This window comes from Zeus faber (assembly GCF_960531495.2).
Source record: "Zeus faber genome assembly, chromosome: 2".
NCBI classification, from domain to species: Eukaryota; Metazoa; Chordata; class Actinopteri; order Zeiformes; family Zeidae; genus Zeus; species Zeus faber.
Window position 1 is genome coordinate 41,526,219 of NC_137189.1, and position 22,309 is coordinate 41,548,527.

Here is a 22,309-nt window from a genome sequence, read left to right on the forward strand (position 1 = left end):
ATGCTCCAGATAGAATGGTGAGCCAATACCATTTCTGGAAGACTCCGGTTCAAGATATTCAGTGCGATGCACTAATTAATTTAAATCAAACCCACGATTATTGGGACACTCGACCACCATTGTAGGACCAGCAGGACTAAGAATAACAGAGAGTTTCATCCCGCTTTAAGATGTAATGGATGATGAATATGAAGCTTACACTACAACATGACACCACAGTTTCATATTCTCCAACTGCTGCCCCGTGTGGCTGAGAACTGATGTGTTTATTAGGCATTACCATCGAATATACTGAAAGTGGTCTTAAAATGTTGTGTTAGGAAAGATGCAGAATATTCCATGGTTCAGCAGAGCCCAAGGGCACCAGGTTATCAATATGCATGGGATTTACAGAAAGTGGTCCACGTTCCATCAGGAAAGACTTAATATGGAAACAAAACAAACACGTGAGTCACGAAACATGGGGCGCCCCTCTAGTTTTGCGTGCCCCCGGTGTACCAGACCCTGAATTTGCATTTGTATTCATGTTGATTTGCATTAATCAACACATGGGGGCCCTTTCAACACCAGGAAAGGCATCAGGATTCAGGTGTCATGTGCAAAGCCACAAAAAACAGACCCAGGAGAAAGGAGAATCTCTCTCAGTGAACGTCTCCAATGAGGAAAGAGCTACAATAAAAGCAATTAAACCACTGTTATCAGGTTTGATATGATGCTCTTGGGCTCTTAATTGAAAATCATTAATCACTTTCAAAACCATTTTCTTAATGTGGTTATAATAATCACGCTATTTGGTCTAGAGTTGTACTGGAACATTCCGCTGTTTATTTGAGATATGACTATAATTCCATTTGTCACGAAGACTCAGGAAAAGAAGCCATGCCCTCCCACATGTTTCCAAAGCTGATCATTTAATGATGAATGCCGGTACTTTTCTGAAAGCATGCAACAATGCACTTTACAATGAGGTGTCTGGAGGTGTCTGGAATGTTTGGGGTGAAGAAGGGGACTGGGCTCCCATGAAAGATTAACAAATGTTGCTTCTGACAAGGAGAACTTCAACATTAGAGTGTTTACGTTGGGGGCCCTGTGAGGAGAGAAGTGAAATATATTTAGATTCATGTCAGACAGGGGCTGAGCTGAGACCTATGGATTGACACCAGATGTGTTATGTTATTTCTGTACAAGTATATAAGACAACCTTTTGATCCATTCGAGAGAATGTATTTGGCTCCTGTTCTCTCCCAGACATCCATGGCAAGTCTGGTTTGATGCTGTTCTTTCTTGTAATAAACCTATTATTATAATCAAGTCAGCGTCTTCAGAGATTCCTTCTTCATCAGCACATCATCAACAACAAAGAAACTACAACAATCAAATCTGATGGTATGCATGTCTTGTGAATAAGGCCCGCTGTGCTTTTATTTTTTATTTTCAAGATGTCTTCATATTTTACAGTGGCTGTTCTGTTCCGACTAACTTTAACAGACTAACTAAGCTTTAGAGCTTTTTTACACATACAAATGATATTATAGGTTAGATTTTCTAGCAATTTTTGCTTTCTGATGCATGTTTGATTAACCCTGGATATCCCCTACTTAAATAAAGTCTTTGTATATTGAGTTCAAAACATTACATTACATTACATTTACATTTAGTCATTTAGCAGACGCTTTTATCCAAAGCGACTTACAATTGTTCAAACACTGACGGACGCAGCCATCAAGGGCAATTAGGGGTTAAGTGTCTTGCTCAAGGACACTACAGCATGCTAGCAGGAGGAGCCTGGGATCGAACCAGCGACCTTTAGATCACTAGACCACCAGCTCTACCTCCTGAGCCACCATCCCCAAAACAAATGACTCGTGGTAGTTTATAACATCATTAATCATCAGACTTATACTTTTATGTCAGGAATAATTTCATTTTACTATAAGAAGTCATATTTTGCTAATTTTGAATAGGCCTCGATTTTAATTAACCAATTTGCTGGTATTTATAGACAGTATTGAACTGAATACTGGATTGGCTCATGTGATTGTCAGAGTATTATAATACAACTAATGTGGTTTACTTTTATGACATTAAACTGTGTAAACTCTTAATCATAACATTATATTAAAGATCTTTGTTCACGTTTGAATTTTGTGTCTTTGGTTGACGTTATGAAGAGGAAATGACAGAGTCCTTAAATTACTGCTCACTGTCCACATATCTCTCCTCAACATACACACAAGTGATAGAACATGCTTATATTCTCTATATCTCCTGTGAAAGGCCCCATTTCATCTGCAAATTCCCCCCAGCCTGTGAAGGTCACCACTCAGATTAGGTTGTACCAGACTGCACCAGGCCATTTTGTCTATACAGAACTCCTTATTTTTTAGACTAAGATACGCCCAATTGTTCTCATGCATAATGATTGACTCCAACATGTGTAGTCAGACAATGCTGTTCTGTTGTTTCAGAGTGCATACTCTGTTGTCCCAATTTATTTAGCAAAACTAATCTTGTTAATAAAGCGAGGATCTCAGTTTGTTCCTGAAAGCAAAGCTGGTTTACCTTACCAATCTAGCAACATCATTTCACTGACAATTTGGCGACGAGGACGGTATCTCTGGTCTGACTTTTTCAGACCTCTCTGCATTCAGATCGAGTGCACAACGGCAGTCCGGGACCGACCGTAATACACCATTGGACCGAACCATTTTTAATTTTCTATACAAGTAAGAAAATCCTGAAACCAAATAAATCTGTTTAACCTGTACCCTACTATTACTCTTCTTCCCACTGCTGACAATGGAGATCCACATCTTGCTACTGAAGATCTTGGAAATTAACCTACAATGGTTTAAACAAATTATTAACATTTGGGGGGTATTCGATTTGTCTTTCTGTTTGTCATCTATCTTTGTTTTAACCAGCGTTTGTCTATTTTGTCCAACCAGTTGTGTTTTGTGTCTCTATCTGTTGTAACCTGTCCTGTTTTAATTGCATGAATAGGTACAGGACAATATGATACAGTGTAGTAAGGCTGCCTAATGGGATTTACGGAGTATCTATTTAATGTTAGGATGCCATAACACTCCCATCTCGATTTCCTATTTGTAAATGTGCTGCTCACACTAATGCACTGACCCCATCTCTAAAGGAAACGTTGGAGCCATCAAGGGCACCAAAGCCGTTGAATATCACATTACTCATGTGCTAACAATGGCTGTCTCCCCCACAGATGAGGAGGACACAGATTTCCTCACTAACTTATTTTCCTTCCAAACACAAGCATCCTGCACCAAACTGTTGTTGTGGAAAGCCAAAGGTTATTGTGACGCTTGTATAGTCCGCAGGGAAAATTACATCTCCCCACCAACTTTTTTCATTGCTTTGCTCATTTGAATCATGGTAAGGACCATGTGTCAAAGGGGTGGTGGCTGGAGACTTACGTAAACATTGTGAAATTCCAGGCTTCATAGTATGGGCTGAAATGTTTTGTATATAATGTGTTATTTGTGCTCAGATCAACGCAGGGAGAGGTGTTACTACCTTCTCTTCCGATCATGCTCTGAGTCCCTACCTATCCCAGTTGAAGGAGCACTGCATAAACTCTGACCAGGTGACTGGGTAGTGATCCATAAATTCTGAAGAAAGTGCTGAAAATCTGCCAGATTCCTGGGGCCATTCCAGATACTCCTCACCACCACACAAGCAGTTAAGGTGGCAGAACGACTAACTTGGGTTATTTCTGTACAAAAGGATTAAAATAAGAGCCACTTTTTTTACTGTGTTACTGCAAAGAGCCACATCATACACATGGGCACACATGAACATCACCCCATCCCTTCCTCACACACAAACACAAACACAGACCTCTGCTCAGCCAGATTTATTGTAAATGTCACACACCAACATGATAAGAAATTGACTCCTAGCCCCCGCGACCAGACTAAGGATAATCGGTTGAAGATGGATGGATGGATGGAGTACTAAGACCACAGGCCAGTTATTTTCAACAATTAACATTGTGTGCACTGTCTCACACACACAAACTCTCAGTTCAACCAAGTCCACAAACAAAAATATAACATTGTGTGCACTGTCTCACACACACAAACTCTCAGTTCAACCAAGTCCACAAACAAAAATATAACATTGTGTGCACTGTCTCACACACACAAACTCTCAGTTCAAAAAGTACTGTTGTTTATTTATTCATAAAGGGGGGAATTGGACTTCGAGTTTAATGATAAGGATGTATTTTTTTCATGTTGGGTCAATTTATTCGATAGTGTCCCTTAAACCCTAACCTTTAAGAATCAGTTTTGGCTCTTGCCTACCATACACGATCCGATGCTTTGGCCATCCACATATACCTGGGTCTAGGTGTTCCGGAGCCCTTGCCACATTTTTGAAAATGTGTGGTTACGAGGATCGAACCCGCTATCGGACCTCGAGTTCAAAGCCGCTACCATTGAGCCAGGACTCCTAAATGAAAGTACTGCGTTTCCGCGGTATACCTCTCAGTTCAACCAAGTACACAAACAAAAATATAATAGTTAACAATAGCGTTTTTCTCTTACTATGCATGTTGCTTAGTGGGACTTCTGGCATTCCTTGTCTTGAACAATCCTCTTCAAATCTGGCTTGTATTCCGTTGTTGCCACTCGAAGCAATTCTTTCACATGGGTGTCAGTCAGAACAGATCGATGCTTTGATTTCACATGTTTTAGGGTAGAAAACACAGACTTGCAGACGTATGTTGACCCAAACATTGACAGTATCTTAAGTGCAGCCCGACGAGGAACGTAATCTGTGGCCTTTTCAGTTGTAGATCACGGAACCGGGTCACAAAGCTTTCGTGCAGGTTTTCAACCAGTGTTGCATATATGTCTCTTTTCTTTTTCAGGACGGCGCTGGTGACTTGCCCGCTGGCTTTTAGCAGAGTGGGAAAATGCGTTAAATCTCCCTATTGAATATGCGTCTTGAACCGCTTCAGTTTGTTGACAAACGCAAACACACTTTGCACCAGGTCAGGCAGCATTTTTAACTTACCCTGCAGGGTCAGGTTCAGTCTGTCCAAGTGACACAGCAAGTCGACCAAAAAGGCCAGATCCATAATCCACTCGTGGTCCGAGAGCTCGGGATAGTCCTTGTCCTTCTCTTCCATGAACAGTTTCACGGCATCCAAAAGCTCAAAGAAGCGAGAGAGTACCTTGCCTTTTGACAGCCACCTCACAGTGCAGTGCAGCGGCAGGTCACCTGGAAGCCCTTGGTCCAGCTCAGCGATAAGATTCCTGAATTACCTGTGGTTAAGCGCATGTGTGCGGATGTAGTTGACGATTTCCATCACAAGCTTCATGACGTTGTCTAAATTCAATGATTTAGACACGAGTTGCTCCCTGTGGATGATGCAGTGGAAATTCCAAAACTCGGGAAATGTTTGGTCAGCTTTGCACAGCTCTACAAGCCCGTTCACAGATCCGATCATGGCTGGCGCTCCATCCGTGGCTATTGCAGTTAGTTTCTGTATGGGCAGATTTGCTTTCGTAAATGCAGCCATCATTGTTTCTTTCACATCTATGCCACGGGTTCTGTCTTTTAATGGCACAATATCAAGGAGTTCTTCTTTGATCACACAATCGTTTGACACAGACCGTACAAATATTGCCAACTGAGGCTTGTCTTGTATGTCACAACTCTCATCCAATGCGACACTAAAATACTCACATGCTTGAAGGTCAGAGTGCAACTGTGATTCAATAGCCGTGTTAATGTCCGATATTCTGTCTGATACACTTCGTTTTAGTTTGTGGTCTTCAGGAGACAAGATTTCAACAGCGTCACTGAGGCATTTATTAACGAAGTCCCCTTCATTGTATGGCTTTTTAGCCTGTGCAATGTTCCAAGCCAGTTGATATGATGCAAGCGTTGCGGTCTCTGAGTGCTTCGTAAATTTTTGGAAAAACTGTATCTGCTTTTCTGCCTGACTTTTCAAAGTGACCAACTTGTGCTTGCGAAGTTCAGTCCCTTTTGGAAATTCCTGGTCGATGTTAGCATGGAGTGAGCTGAAGTGGCGCTGAAGATTTGAAGTTTTGAAATGCGCCAATGACGCCTGACATATAAGGCAGAATGGCTTGCCATTACGTTCAACAAAAAAATATAAACTCTCCCACTCTGTCAAAAACGTCCTGTGTCATCTTCATATTTTTGTTTTGCTGTGCTTTTTCTCCCTGCCATTATGAGAGCAAACTTGACACATTGTTTACTACTGAAATGATCTCACGGTCCGCTCGCGCCCGTAGAAATCAGTGTTGCCAGATTGGCCCAATCTGGCAACACTGGCTGCAGCTCGCGTGTTGCTCGCGAGTCGCGACACACACACACACACACGCACACACACACACACACACACACACACACACACACACACACACACACACACACACACACCCTCCAGCCTTCACAGTTCTTCATCGGGGATGTCGGATACGCAATGCAATTCACCGGCCGATCCATCTTATATGTTGACTACTAACCATGTCAATAGTGTTGAAAATAAACTTCCAAAGCTTTTTGAATCTTATTTGGTGTCTTATTAGTCCTAATGCTGCGTTAGACGCGTTCCAGTCACCTGGAATGCGTCTATACGTTGACTTTGTATGGAGGCGCGCCGCCCCGGCGCTTTTGGTGTAAACGCGGCATTAGGACTAGTTAAACAGGCGTTAATGGGACATGACTCCTGCTGCTGTCCGCTTTGAGTAAATGAGGAAGTGATCCGCGGTGGAAAACAAGTGATACATCATAGCGATTTTATAATCATAATGGGAATGAATGGCTGCGCTTTTTTTTTTCTGCGTTTTTGACGCTTGTCATGTGAAAGCCCCGTAAGAGCCGCATCAAACCATCCAAAGAGCCGCATGAGGCTCGCGAGCCGCGGGTTGGCCAGGCCTGCTGTAGCTTGACACATGTATGGCACAGATCATCCCGTACTGGCTATACAGGGCCCCCAAGCTCATGGTCAAGTGTTTTCTCCCTAGAAGCTACTCGGAATGTTTGTTCAGCAGAAATTCTCTCTATAATTCAATACTACTACAGTAGTCTAAAGATGAACCCTGGACATTGGGGCAGAAAGATCAACAGGGTTCAGTTCTGGAATTGAGGTAGTATACCCTCTTTCCCTAGTTCAGGTAAGTTTCTATACCTGAAACAAGTTTGTTCCTAATTTTCGGCATTAGATTATGCTTCTGCACATGTTTCCTAACCTGAATGCGTGCCCTGATGTACCATTGGATTGGTGGTATTATAGGTGATGCTGTCCATCAGTTTGTCCAAATTCCCTTTACTCCTAAAGTAAGCGATACACCTGAACTTTATCCCACCCCCCATTGAATCCTAGGGTCCCCTAATGATGATGACGAAGACAATGTTTGTGTCTAATTATGTTTACCGCACTTATAACCTGCATTAGTCATTATGTTCATGCAATGATTTTTTTTGTGGTTGTCATTACTGAGTGATAATCATTTCTAAATCCCATAATAATGGCACAGCCCTATGTATTCATGTTATCTCTTTATTATTAATGTATTCCATAATCTGATCCATGATACATTTTTTTGCTTTCCAGCAAGAATTGTGGAATTGCTTCACATTGGGATTTTTTCGCACAGTGTAACTTTTCCTGTAATGTTTTTTTTTAACCCTTTTGGTCTTTTACTTTTCCCTAGTCAGGTGTGGAAGGGAGGGGTTTGTCCATTTGAGGTGCAGCATGTCCTACAACCCCTGTCTGGACATTTCTTGGCACACCGGGGTAAAAATTTACTCCGACACATGTAGACAGACGACGCCTTTCGACAAGCTTCAGAGTGCATGCTGTATTGCTGTAATTTATGTTGTAAAATAAATCTTGTTAATAAAGTGAGGATCTCAGTTTGTTCCTGAAAGGAAAGCGGGTTTACCTCGCAGACCACGCCGCAGAGTTTTTCCAGAAATGACCATTGCAATTATTCTCATTTGCACGTATAGATGCAACCAGTGGGTGGGTAATATGATCCCAAAATCTCAATACGTTAAACTACAACACTTTTTTTTAAATTGCATGTCATTAAAAACGACACGAGTTTTAAACTTGTTTAAATGTCCAATTAGTAAAATAATAAATCATTATCATTTTATATGTATATATATATATATATATATATATATATTTAAAACTGTCACAAATGTAAAACAAGTGAAATTAGAGCATACCAATGAGTGTGATATTTTATATTAACACAAATCTTTAAAGAAAAGATGAATTGCAATGTAAACATGACAACACTGCTTCTACTGTAAAATAACATTAATGAATCCAATAAAACAACATCACATTGGAAAATTTGAATTAACACACGACTTTTAATCACTTCATTATTCATAGATTTATTCAGAAAACCGCGCCAACTGACATCGCTTTTAGATCCTTTTTGGCACATCAGCCGCATGAATCTTGTTTTTTCATTCATCAATTTTGTTTTGTGTCGTTTTTCACGGTCGAAAAGAAAAGGTCGAAAGAAAAAAAAAAAAAAGGTCGTGATAGTAAAATAATAAGTCGTATCATACGTGTCGTGTTAGATTGTGCGACGCGAATGTCTAAATGTTAAAAAGATTCAAAAAAAAAATATATATATATATATATATATACAAATAAATAAAAATGACGACAAAGGGGGAGAGGAGGAAGGGAAGCGCCCCCCCCCCCCACCACACCTCCGACCCCGCCTCTCCCGGCCGGAAGTGCCTCGTCACCTGACCGGAAAGCCGCGGGTCGAACCCAGAACGAGAAGAGATCGGTGCGAGCGCCGGCCATTCATCCATCCATCCACTCACTCACCCGCCGCCGCCGCCGCCGCCAACCCGGGGAAGGTGAATCGCTCCGCAAACGGTGAGACGTGCGTGTCGTCGGCGCGCTCGCACTAATTCACTCGCCGGGCTTTATTTAAATTTTTTTGGGGGTGGGTGGGGGGTCCGAGGGTGGCGCAAATCCTTATCCGTATCATGCTAGCGGACGAGCTAACCGCAGCGCCGAGCTAGGTGAGCGGCGCTTTGTTACCCCTAAGTGGCCCTTTTTTTTGAGCGGCGCGCCGGGGGGGAAAACAATGCCCCGTGCGGAGCGGAGATGGTGCACCGCACCCGACCCGACGCGGGGCGTTGTGTCGGGAGCCGAGGCCGGAGTGCAAGCCTGCACAGGCGGCTGCGGCTGCTGCGTCTGCTGCGTTCTCTCTGGGGGATTTGATTAATGGATATGAACCCCGGCGCCTCCCGTGCGAGGACTATCAACCCCCCCCCCCCCCCCCGGGCGATATTCGGACATTACAGCATATCAAATAATAAACAATATAATGAATAGAATATTAAATGTAAAGGAGGTGTTGAATCATCTGTTCTCTCGTTATCGAGAATATAAGATTAAAAAAAAAAAAAAAAATACATCCACAGAATATATATTTGAACATATCGACATGGCACATTTATATTGTAATGCATGCCGATATTACATCAAAAAATACATCACTGTACTTCATACTTTTGTGAGTGCATTTTAAACGTATTTAAAATGGACCGGGAGGCATTGTACACGATATAAAAAGATGAAATAATTGATGTGTTTACCAATGAATGAACATACATATATACACACACACAACTTAAGTGAACTTTTATCTTCACCGCATATGGTCTTTTTTTCTAGTCCCATCACTTTATTTATTACTGCCTATTCATGTGTGTGCTGCTGGAAACACTGCAATCTTCCACCCGGGGTAGACAGAGTATCTATCCGTATACTGCAATAAATTACAAACACTATTAATGATATTTTAAAATGTTGGCGATCATCATTATTTCATGGCATCAGTATTTGTACGTAAATTACTGCACAACGTGTTTAATTGTAAGGAATATTGAATAACCTATCTTAATTTATCTCCATACATGGAAAGTATATTCAGATGGCTGAATAATTCTGAAGCTATTAAACATAACAAAGTACATTAACAAAAAAAATATTAAATTGGCAACAAATTATTGTACAGTAAACAATTTGTAAAACAGTAAAAGACTTATTTGTTGTAACAATCCTACAAGAAACAAGTAGTTCATGTTATTATTATTATTAGACTTGTATTGTCTTGAGTGTGTCTTAACCAAAACTGAATGGCTTGTATCAGGTTGCTTAAAGGAGTAGTCCATCTAGCCACACCTTTACTAATCTATTAAATACTTTTGATTTTTTCAAAGTCTTGAATCTTCAACTGAAATGAGTACCGCTGCCCCCAACCATCGGAGGACAAAGCCTGGTGGTAAGTCTGAATTTCAGTCTAGATTACATCACTTTAAAGTAGTAGGTGATACAAAATGTCACTACTTTAATGCCCCTCTGTTTGGCCATAGTAAGAGAAGTGATTTACAGATGATGAACCAATATGTAATCATATAGCATCGAACTAGCGCATTTTAAACTAGTAGATTGCATTGAATGTTTTGTGGATTATGATCCATTGCTTTACTTTATTAAAATGACCAATAAGATGGAGCTTCCCTGGTCTTGATGTTTGGTGTCATAATCAGGGGGGAAAAATTGATGTTCCATTTAACTATTCAGATTCGAGGTCAACTGTGACCTGTATTTAGCCTAAATGTGTGGTCTACCTGAACAAGACATTGTGAGGTACCATTGAGCTTAATTCATGGAGAGTACTAAAGCAATTGACCAATGAAGGCAAATATGCCATGGTGGTGTGACATCTGCCCAATTAAAGTCCCACTTAAAGCCCAATTAATGCTTCTCTAAAGCCGCTATTCTCAATTGATTCGGATGAGAGAAGAAATGCTTTATCGTAAAGGTTAAATATATATAAAATATTTTCCACATATTTGTTTGGGGGGTGGAAAAACAAAGGTATCACACATTTTCAGTCTTCAGCTTTCAAAGTACCACTCATTTTCAGTTTTCAGCTGTCACATTCTAGTTGCAGTTGTCCCTTGCCCTCTAAGCCCAGTTGGTTATGCCATTTCCTGCAAATACGGAATTACCGAATTTGTCTTGTCAAGTTTGCCTGTTAATCCACAATGTTAAACATTGGGGAAAATGACTTCAGCAAAGCAGAAGGAGCCCACATCCAAGACATCCCCTGAAAAATTCCTTCTCAAAAATCCACCACAGGCATTAAGCCTGGGGCCCCAGCGAATGGCAACGCCGGGCCAACCTCCCAGATCCCCGGCCTGTCTCAGAGTGCCGACGACAGCGCTCCAGTGGAACGGATCAGTGGAAGGAGGGTGGGGATATTTGAGACTGACTCAGAATACGTCAAGCTGGCCAAGCAAGGTGGCCAGAAAGGTACAAAGTTGCAGTGTTCGTCATATTGATTGTGCAATATTCATAAATATGGCTGGGCTTCTTTCATAAAGCTGTTGGACCGTTTGTGTAAAATAGTTTTAGAGTTGTCCAGTAGGGGGCGCCATCGGTTCCATACAAGTGTATGGGGCTGGGGTAAATTTGGCCATATATAAATGTTTGTCTATTCTTCACAAAGCCTGTCTGGTGTGTTTTATTAAATGTTAAAATGTCAAACTTTATCTTTAACATGTTCTTAAACAGTTTTTGAAATTGACCAATAGCGTGTTGCCAGTAGTAACAAAAATGGGCGTGGCATAAATGAAGACGCGTCTGTCCAATCATCATGTAACTTGTGAGATATCTTTTCTACACGTGTTTGAAAACCATGAAAGGTTGAAATAGTCATGATTGTCCTGGAAAAACTTTTTTCTCTCTTTCTGGTATTTTTTTCCCTCTTACTCATTGCCACTCTTTCTCTCCCGGTCTTTCCAAGTTTAGTTGAAACTCTGCATCACTTCCCCCACCCACAGCCCCCATTGAGATTAAGCACTGTGACTGATTGACTCTCACCACCGGACTTAAGCGTTGATGAAAGGAGAGTTGTAAATCAATGACGGCCAACACATTTTAGAAAATGAAATTGAGGCAGTTTGGCGGTTTGATCTCCTCGGCTCAGACTCTTTGAAATGCAAATCTTTGTAACAAGCCGCTCACCAGAACATAATGGTCGCACAATTTGGGGAAAACTCAGTTTCTGACTCGAGACGCGGTATCATTTTGTACATTTCTCCCTTTTCTTTTTTCGCTTCTGATTAAACGGTTATCCACCACATGGTACCCAAAGTTAGGAAATATCTCAATCTGCTGCCGTTATTGTAGTATCATTTATATATCAACAATGACGTTCTCCAATGTCCTGTTTTTCTCGGTCCGTCGCAGGCCTGCTGAGTCATGACGTCAATGACGAGGCCAAACCCATGCAAGACTACAACCCTCCCCAGTGGTTCAGCAGCTCTGAGTCCAAGAGGTACGCGCGGCGCGGCACATGATAACGCATGACACCTTTTCTGAAGAGGGTTTTCTAGAAGCGACGGTTTCTCGTTGCCTTGGCACAGAAACTCGGCCGTGAGCCTTCGAGAGAACGATGAAATGACAATTTGTTAATGTTTTAAGATCAAAGGCCTAACTGCTCTGAAACTGCATGTGTATTAATCGTTCCAACGTTCCTCCAGTGATTGTTTTGGCAATTGCCTTAGAAAGTCCGGAATTTGAACAGGGAAGTTGGTATTCCATACTGGAATTCTAATTCTAAAGCCGTGCGAGGTTCAGCTAGAAATGTGCAGGGGGTTTTTTTTTTTTTTTTTGTTTTGGTTTTTTTTTTTTTTACCCCGCCCACCCCCAAGTTCAGCCTTTACCTGAACATACCTGGATGCCTTTTGCCAGCTGCTGCCAATGGCTCCGCAAAGCACTTGTCTGGACGCTGGCGGATCACCTGTGTCACCGTGGTTCTTTTGGTTACAGCGGCAGCACACCAACGTCCCCCGACGGCCCGCAGAAGGTGGCCAGGCAGCCCCTGGCGGCGCCGTTTGGCACCGATAACAGTGCGTCCTGGAAACAAGAGACTGATAGCTTTACCCAGGGTTCAAATAAGGTGAATGGAGCCGTTTAACGTGAGCTACCTCCCCCATTCCATTGGTGCTGCGTTTTATCTCTCATCATTGATTTATTTATTCCCTCGCCATCACTTTTCTCTATTGTTTTCATTTTTATTTTATTTTTTAACCCATCTGTCCATCACCTGAGTTTGGTTGGCCTGGCTGGGGGCTTTGTAGATTTAATTGTGAGAGTTGTTTGTGAGAAATGTTCAAAAATGTGGAATGAAAATAACCAGCAACGATAAAGCGGTCCTTTGATTTCCGTAAATCTAGCTACAAACAGGTGTACATTTCGAACAATTAAAACGCAACAAACCAACATGTAAGACAGGTGTAGTCGTTTTCAGAAGGCCTCTCATCTTTCTCTGCACTTAGTTTAGGGATACATTTCATTCATAATTTGTGCAATTAAGTTCTCAGCTTTGTGTTTTTATTACATTTTTTTTTTCGGAAACCTTTTCCATTGCATGACTTAGTCCACTTGTCTTATTTTGCTAAACATGTCGAGACTGATCATCTACTAATTTTTTGTTCACAGTTTGTTTTCTTCTGTGATTATTTTAATTTGTGCTGAGAATACATAACACAAATGCATGAAGTGTGTGTTCTTTCTCGAGTTGAACATGATCTTAAACAATGGTGGCTAGTATGAAGGTAATCACTCATTCCCTCTCAAGAAACCAGCTTACTGAAGGATTTTGCTATTTTGCACTGCTTTTCAGTGTTTCTTGTAGGGCTGTTCCCTGAAAGTCGATGAGTCAAATCATCAGTCGGAAACCTGTCGGTTGACTGAGATTCAAGTCGAGCAGTCGTATTTATTTTTTTCAGTCAGTGTGCATTTCAATAACAGGATAAAATATACAGATAAAATAAAACCGATAGAGGCTTACAAAATGCACAGGGATAACATTTCAATTGGGAATTATTAATCAGGGCATGATTAATCATGAATTTATTTTATGTGTGAATCGTCCATTCACTAACAGGGCTCTCCGTGTGCATCGATCGCAGAGAGCAACACGGAGAGCCGTGCCCCGTTCCTCCAAATAAGACAACTAAAAACAGTATGGGGACGGGATACGGAGGAAAGGGGCGCAAGTCGTAGATTTATTATTTTCTGCGCATAACGCATGGAGAGGGGGCGATCGTGGAGAGAGTCACGGAGAAAGTCTCCCTGTTACGCACAATTTTGTTCCATACCATTCCATACACACTTGTTTCGTTCCACAAATAGACGTCAAATAAAATAACCTACACCTAAAATTTTATTTTAGCACCCCATCGGTGGCACGCTAATCGCTAGTGCAGGTCTCGTCGGTGCCGTCTAAAGGGAGACAGGTGCGCAAAATGCGCCCTGATCGCCTCCTCTCCATGCCGCCCCCTTGGGATGGCGCCCTAGGCGGCTGCCTATCTTGCCTATAGGAAGAGCCTGGCTTGCCCAGGCCGCATCCCTCCACTGAATAGTCAAATATTCACATTGAACGGCTGAATCAGATTCGACTGATTTGGGGACAGCCCTAGTTTATAGAGTTGTATCTTGGCAAACGGCATTTTAACCATCTCTAAAGATATTGCTGCTTGCAAAACAGAAATTCTTACATAACTCTGCGACTGGTTCCTCTGAATTTAGAAATTAAAGGGGACATATCATGCTTTTCCTTTTTTTTCTGTACTATATATTTTCTGTAATATATATATATATATATATATATATATATATATATGTGTGTGTGTACAGTTATGTCTGATGTTCATATTAGATGTGGACAGTGTCAAATAATCAGGTTTAAAAAAAAAAAAACTGACAAAGTAATCGCTTTAAGCAAAAAGCTTGGTTTGCAACATTTCTTTCCTCTCTCTGCACGAGCTGTCGTCAGCTTTTTCTCTGGATTTCTTTATGTTGTCATCCGCTTCATCTGATCCACTGTGCGATTCTCCAAAGAAACCCCCCCCCAAAAATAGTGTTACTGTAGATGTATTTATTTGTATTTTCCGACATTAAGATGAAACAAAATCCCCCCGTCAGTCTCCGGAGCATGGAACAGAGCAACAAACCTTTAAATGAGGCCTTGTAGATATAATATGTTGTGTGTTTGTAGATCAAATTTTTCAGAAATAGATTTTGGTGGGCTGATGAGGTCTAATCAGTGAAATTTAGGGAGTAAATAGAACGGAACCCAGAAGCCATGCTAAAACCCCATTGTCTCACAGAACTAGATGCCTCAGGAGGGTGGCTCCTCCCATTTAAACAGAGCCTCAGGAACACAATGGATTTATAGGCGTATTTCGAATGGATTTAATGCCTAATTTTAATGATTTCTTTGGCAGGAAACTTCAAAAACATCTTTGGGGTACCTCTGAGACCTATATTAACTCGTGTAAAAAGAAGCATAAAAGGTCCACTTTAAAAGAAGGACGCCAGATTAGGATGAATTAAAATTGTAAAAAATAAAATAAAATTTGCACTTATTGTCCTTTTGTAATGGTCGATCAAAGGATTGTGAGTGGCAGGGAAAGAAACAAATTAACCGCCTCTGTAAGACTTGTGCGTTAAAGACTGAAATGCCTAAAAGGAGGTCAAGCTTATCGATCAATGGAGTAATGCAGTAAAGGGCCCAACGCAACCCTTCCATGAATGTTTTACAGATCAGCATCAAGCAACTGGTTTTAATGTCATCTTAAAGCACAGTGGTTACGTTGCACGTTGTATTATTAAAATATATATTTTTTTCAATTATGTGAAGATATCCCCTGTCTGCCTTACCTTCTGTTTATTTCCAGTCATCGTAAATCAGACCCAGTCACTCACCGGGGTAATCGATGATGTTGCTGCAGCAGCAGAAGAGTGCAGGAGAGAATGCGTTCCTATGCTTTAACTGAAATCTGGTTCCCCCCTCTGGCCCTCAGGAATCCCTAGAGAGCCCTGCCACGGAAATGGAGGGCTGCACCATCTCCAACAAATTTAAGAGACTGTGAGTATCTGCAGCCTATTTCAACCTCAACATGGAAGGTTTTGACCATTTTTTTCCTTTTTTTGTGAGGACAATGGCACCTTAGGGAAAGCCAAGATTTTTTAAATTTTTTTATTTTAGGGACATGGAAGTGCCAAGCTCTATATTCAAGGAAAGATCTTGATAATAAACAGTACTTACATCTCCCGATTTTCCAAAGGCCCCAAGTGTGTCTGTGCAGCATAAAGGATTAATAAATGTGAATCGGGAACTGGCAGAGATCCAAGATAAGTAGAGTGATGCGAGGTAATGGGGCTATCCTGGAAGATGATTTATTGGAAACTGCCCCAGACTCCAACAATATATGGGCTTGTGCCTTCTCTCTTCTGGATGTTTTGCCGTGCTGCCGGGTGGGATCTGTTGGTTAGTCCCTAGAGGGGGGAACTTGAGGAGAGACACTTGACAGACGGAGCACCAGTCTCAGACTCCTCAGTGTTTTAGTATCTTTTTTTTTTTTTTTTTTGCAACACAGAGTATTTGTATGCCATTGCATCTAGGACAGAGTTAGTCTGCAAGTGGAGTTCAAGTTCTCAACCTGCAATGCAGCTCTGTACTGACTAGAACTGCTGCAGTAACTCTGTCCTGTGGACGACCTGTAGGATGACAAGAGCACAGCATTTTATTACACAGAACCACCACACATCCCCCTCTTTAGAGAACTATCTTACCATGTTTTTGTCTAAAAAGAAAACCAATCACTACTCAAGAGGGGAGAATCATCATGAGTGTAACAAATAAACATACGTAAAAACATAAACATCAGATGACATGTATTAAAAAAAAACTCAGTTAATTAAGTCCTGGAAAACTGGAACAGCAATTCGGCAAGTGACGTCTTCCTGTCATAGTGTGTGTGTGTGTGTGTGTGCGTGTGCAAGACTTGTCCTAATTGGTTCTGGACTATGAGGTCGGTTTCGGTATTGTAGCGCCTCCAAGCAGCAGAAAAGGCCCTGAGGCCCACGGCCACAGGAAAGCCACGAGCACTCTGCCCTGCAGCCACAAAAGCCACACTAGCCGAGTGTGCCTCAGCGCAGGGCACCTGGATGTCAGCCCCCCCCCCCCGCTGACGCCTGCAAGCCGCCAGATATCTGGGCCCTCCACCACCCGGGGCACCCACCGCTGAGAAGCCATGCAGCGGGAGCAAAGGCCGACAGCCGTACCCCAACCCACACCCACGACAGCAAGCAGCCTCCTAGGCCCCCCCGAAGGCACCCGGCGGCACTCTCTGCAGCCCCGCCAGGTCGCAGCATGCTAGGGACCACCAGGTGAGAGCGGCCAGGACTCCAACCCAGCCGTCAGGGGGCCCACCCGGCCGCTCCCCGTCCAACCACACCCCCACACCAACCCATCAGCGCCCCGCCACCCCGAAAAGAAAAAAACCCCTGTGCTCAATCTGTGCTGTTGGCAAGTGCACTTAAAATTGCGGGGTGTGGGACTGCGAGTCCTCCGAGCGAGTCGACCCGAATCACTCTCACCCCTCCTGCCTCAGACCCTGTTCTGGTGGAGTGCTGTGCGGAGTACGATTGGTTTGCGAGTGTATGTGGTCGAAGCTAATATGAATGGTATTAACATTTCAGGACAGACGAGAAGCACGTTGGAGCAAGAAGGTGACGGGCAAGATCGCACCGGCTGCCACATCCCTACCCACATAGCTCGCACCCCACTTGTCCTTCAAACCCAATGCCCATTGTGCGGTGTATGTACTGAGTATGAGTTTTGGCACTGGGAGACATGGGCAAAGCACAACCAAATCAACGCAGGGGGTCAGCAGGCCGGGCAGTGGCCAGGCGGACCCCCTCCCGGACCTGACCGTGCCCCAGCAGGCCCACCCCTTGTACCTGGAGGCACCAGACCCACAGGCGCAGAGTGGCCCGCCATGCGCCTCTGCCATGCCGGGCAGCTCAGTGCCCCCATCAGGCCCCTGACCAGCCCCCGGCCGCCACGTATGCGGATCACAGAACAGAGGGCGACAGACGGCCTCCCCAGCGAGGAGCGCTCTGTGCACCGAGAGCACCAGAGAACAGGTACCGAGGCAGCCCGGTGCGATGACAGGAGTCCACCCCCCACCGAAGGAGACCACATGGGGACCACATCAGGTCCCTGGCTAGGAACCACCAGACGGAACATCTATCCAGCTCCGGCACGTCAATTTGAACATTTTGTGTTCCCTGATATGAGCTCTGTGCACAATCTTATATTGGATGAGTTGCATTTTGGAATTGCAGGTCATGGAAAGGGTGTTCCAAATAAGCTTTCACGGGTTGATTTCAGTGGAAACGGAAAGGTCTCTTTCCCATTCCATGGTCGGTAAAGCTGAAGTGTCATCTATTTTTAATAAAAGTATTGTATATTCTGAAAGAGGGACTTTTATTTTTTAAATGACCTATAAGGAAGATGTTCAATCATCGAAGGTGGTTGCAGGATGTTGATCGAGACTTACATTTTAACTTTTAGACACTGCTGTAGTTGAGGGAATTGCAGGAAACCCCTGCGTCCTCGTGTCTGGTGGTCATCTCAACGGCACTCCGTCTCTCCCTCCAGGTCCTACGACAAGAAGGCTTCTCCCATCAGCATGTCCAAGCTGTTGAGCTTCGGCTACGTGGAGGAGGAGAAGAAAACCAACGATGATGACACCTCAAGTACGCCCAATATAGTATTCATAGGTTTAGCTGCGGTGGAAACCGCAACCGCCTTTTCTCTGCCTCTGTCTCCGCTGTGCATGAAGCTGCTTTTAGGATGACTCTGTTTAGCACACGTTTTCTAAAAACGGTATCCATTTGGATCCGCGTTTTTGCATTAAATTGAGTGCTAACATGTATTTCCAACGACTGTATGTACGCATTGCATGTAGATTGAAAACACATCTGTACTTCAAATTCAGATGTGGTCAGAATACGTCCCTGTCCACCTCCCGGGTGATTTGGGTCATGGGTCACAATCTGTCCTCATTGCATCTTGGTTGCATTTACACCGAACTTCTTACGGGGTCAATTGCTATGCCATAGCAATCCGATCCCCTGAGAACTTTCCGTCAAACCCGTTTACTGCACTTTGGCCATTTGCCGGCCCAACTCCTGCGTTGTTTAACGAAGCTAGCGAGCGACCTGTCTTCAAGCGGCCCGAAAACTCAATTTTGGCCTAATGCACTCACGTTTATAAAAAATACTCATAACATGGAAAGGACATGTTGGAGGTACCTAAGCCTGTTTGGCAAACACTTTACCAAGATGCCAAGTTGAACCAGGTATTTGCACTATCTGAGCACATCCTAGAGAGTTATGAATTCATCTTTTCACTGTGTATGCCTTTTAAGCCGCTTCAGGGAATACATGTTGGAAGTACCTCAAACTGTCGTCGTCTTCGTTCCCTCTGCGTCGCCCGCAGCCTCGGGCACCCATTGAGAGGACGGTCTGTGTCTTTACCCGCCGGTGTTTTGTCTTGCAGGCGTGACCTCAGAACCAACCAGCACCATAGCGACGGAGGATGTGGACGAACTGGAGTAGTGCAGAAGTCCTCCCGCCTTGAACGGGGGGAGAAGTGTTGTCCACCCGGACACACACACACACACACATACACACACCACACTACCCCTCTCAGATTCACTCGCATTTATTGTACATTCACTGACTGTTAACGTTTGGTCCTCGTGTTTGCGCAGCGGTACTGTCCTAGTTATTTATTCGCGATTACATTTTTGAGACCTGAATTATTCCATTTTTTTGCTGTTCATTTATTTAGTCTCGTTCTATTTATTCCGTATCGATCTCCTCGATTTGAAAGACGTGTCGTATACGTGGCAGGAAACTTAACATTTGCGGTCAGAATTAGCCTCCGGGGATTAATAAAGTGTTATCTAGTTCTTTGATTTGCGAAAACCAATACATACAGTGGAAGTACACCTGACATTTCCGAAACCAGAACAGTCGCCGCTTTTCCAAATAAGGCACAGGAGACAAATCTACCTAATTAAGGCCCTTTAACATCTTAAGTTCTTTCCCGACTGGTGTTAATTTTCCTTCCGTGGTTGTATGAAGATCGAGTTTCCTAAGAGTATTTAAAAAAAAAAAAAAAAAAAAAAAGTGTTTGGTCTCATGGTTATGTAAAGCGCTGTGTGTTGGCCGCCGGTTCTCGTGCCACAGCCGCAGGGCTCTAAATCGATCGTCCACAGAGAAAGCGACCCCCCCCCCCCCCCCCCCCCCCCCAGGGGCGGCGCCATACAAAATACACCAATACTCTGCGTAACGCCGACGCCACTGGAACCAGCTCTCAGGCTGCTGTTCTGCAACGGGGGCGTAAAAGTATATTTTGTCCCGAGATGTTTTTCTGTTTTTTTGGTTTGGAGTCATGGGGTTCTCGCCGTCATGGGGCAGGCGGCAAATTGCCTCCCCTCGGGTGATTGGGAGACTGTCAAGAAAGACCCGCGTGTTTCTGTACATGCAGCCAATGTTTTTAGATAACTTGGGGGGGGCATACGACGAACGACCGTTTGATATCGCCGCCACATGGTGATGTTCTTCTTTCTTCAGTATTTGTCGTCCCAAGCGACGCGTTGGGCTGCGTTCCCTCCCGTTGGAGCAGTCCCCCGAGGGATTGCGTTGCACCACCACCCGAATGCCAGATATAGAATTGAGCTTTTTTAGGTGACGTTGACTCAAAAAGAACACACGTTTTGAAATTGCGTCGCGAACCTCCTGACGCCTGCAGAATAGCGAACAAGGCCCGGTTTTGGCCGGAGCGTCCCTCTGCAGGGCGGCCGACGGGGTCGTCCGAGTAAAGCTCTAAGCGTGCCAACCGTGCGGCTTCTCCCTGCGCGTTCACTGACTCTCGATGGGAATTGGTTCATTTGTGGGTATGTTCTTTTTTTGGTGCATATTTTGCTCCGTCTTTTGTTTATTTCAATGGTGTTCATTTCAAATTTCATTTCCTTTGTACGTTTTTTTTTTTGCGTCAAAATAACAGGTGTCTGATTATTTGGACTTATCCGGTTTACTAGCATGCCTAATTTGAAGGAATCTGAACTTTCATGTGTTTTTTTTTTTTTTTTTTTTTTTCCCCCCTCTTCCTTTATTTTTTGATGAAGGAACCATCGACTGCTTTCACAGAACTGCCACATAATTTAAAGCAACATACATTTAGAATTGACACATTCATGCAACAGCAAGAGCTATTCCCTTTTGTAAAAATGAATTCACTTTTACTGAAAGTCACACGTACAAAGCATTTACGACAGTTGGTTAATTCTACTCAACACAAGTAAACATTGCCAACACAGGTTGACCTGAAAATTGTTTTTATTTTATTTTTATCCCAAAACATTTCAGGATGTTATTGGCATGTAAGCAAACTTGCATATCCCCAAGAGGGAGGTTTTGGATTAACAAGCAGCTAAATATTCGTCAATCTCATGACCCCTCTCCCATTGGGTGGAGGGGGACGGGGCGGAAAGTTGCTTTTGTGTTTTTGAAAGGTCATCCGTTGTGAATTCGTAGATTGTCATGCTGTTTTCCAACTTCTACTCAAATTTCCACCTCTTTCCGTCCCCGCTTGACTACTATACAGGTGGCATTTGTAAAGTTCCCGTATTAAAATTTTCAAAACACACATGTAAACATGAGATTTTGGAAGGAGTTGTCTCTCAGTAACATGTAACCCTCCGGCTGTCTGTGCAGCCAGAGAGATCCGCTGAACCCAAATAAATGTAAGCCCCTTCTTATTGCGCTGAGTTGATTGTCATTGAAATAAATGGGAACGTGCATGTACTTGTTGGTCTCTTATGTCCACACACCGAACACAGCCAGACATCTCTTTCTGGGTATTATTATTTGCACGTCTTCAGTTTCAGTATTCCAATTAATGTTACTTATTGTAATATAACTTATTGTAATTTCATGTAACTAGATAGGTGGCGTTAGAACAGTAATGCATTATTGTAATATTACAATTAGTAATGTGTTCTCATTGTAATTACAATAATTTTCTGTAGTTTAATCTAATTGTAATTTATTACAATAGTTTATTGCAATTTAATGTAACCTATTGTAATTTATTTATAGCAACTTATTCCTCATTGCAATTCGTTATTGCAAATTCTACTAATGAATTACAAATTTTCTTTGTAACGATAGGTAAGTGATAACTCATTGTAATTCATTATCTTTATGTTTTTACTAACATTTTTTCATTGCGTACTCAAATGTATTACTGTACAACGCTTTTGCTTAGTTTAAATCGAGATAATATTGCTTTGTATGTGTGTGTAGATACCT

The 22,309-nt window shown here is 42.9% G+C and overlaps 1 protein-coding gene across 1 annotated transcript; it reads left to right on the forward strand.

Annotated features, from left to right (window-relative positions):
• The first annotated feature begins 8,836 nt into the window (after nucleotides 1–8,836).
• On the forward strand, nucleotides 8,837–21,756 carry cUnh7orf57 (chromosome Un C7orf57 homolog). Its single transcript, XM_079996747.1, has 8 exons — nucleotides 8,837–8,923; nucleotides 10,279–10,340; nucleotides 11,204–11,377; nucleotides 12,317–12,404; nucleotides 12,899–13,028; nucleotides 15,940–16,004; nucleotides 18,585–18,682; nucleotides 19,488–21,756. The coding sequence occupies exons 2-8, from the start codon at nucleotides 10,298–10,300 to the stop codon at nucleotides 19,544–19,546; spliced, it is 657 nt and encodes a 218-aa protein (XP_079852873.1). The 5' UTR covers nucleotides 8,837–8,923; nucleotides 10,279–10,297; the 3' UTR covers nucleotides 19,547–21,756.
• Nucleotides 21,757–22,309: the final 553 nt, after the last annotated feature.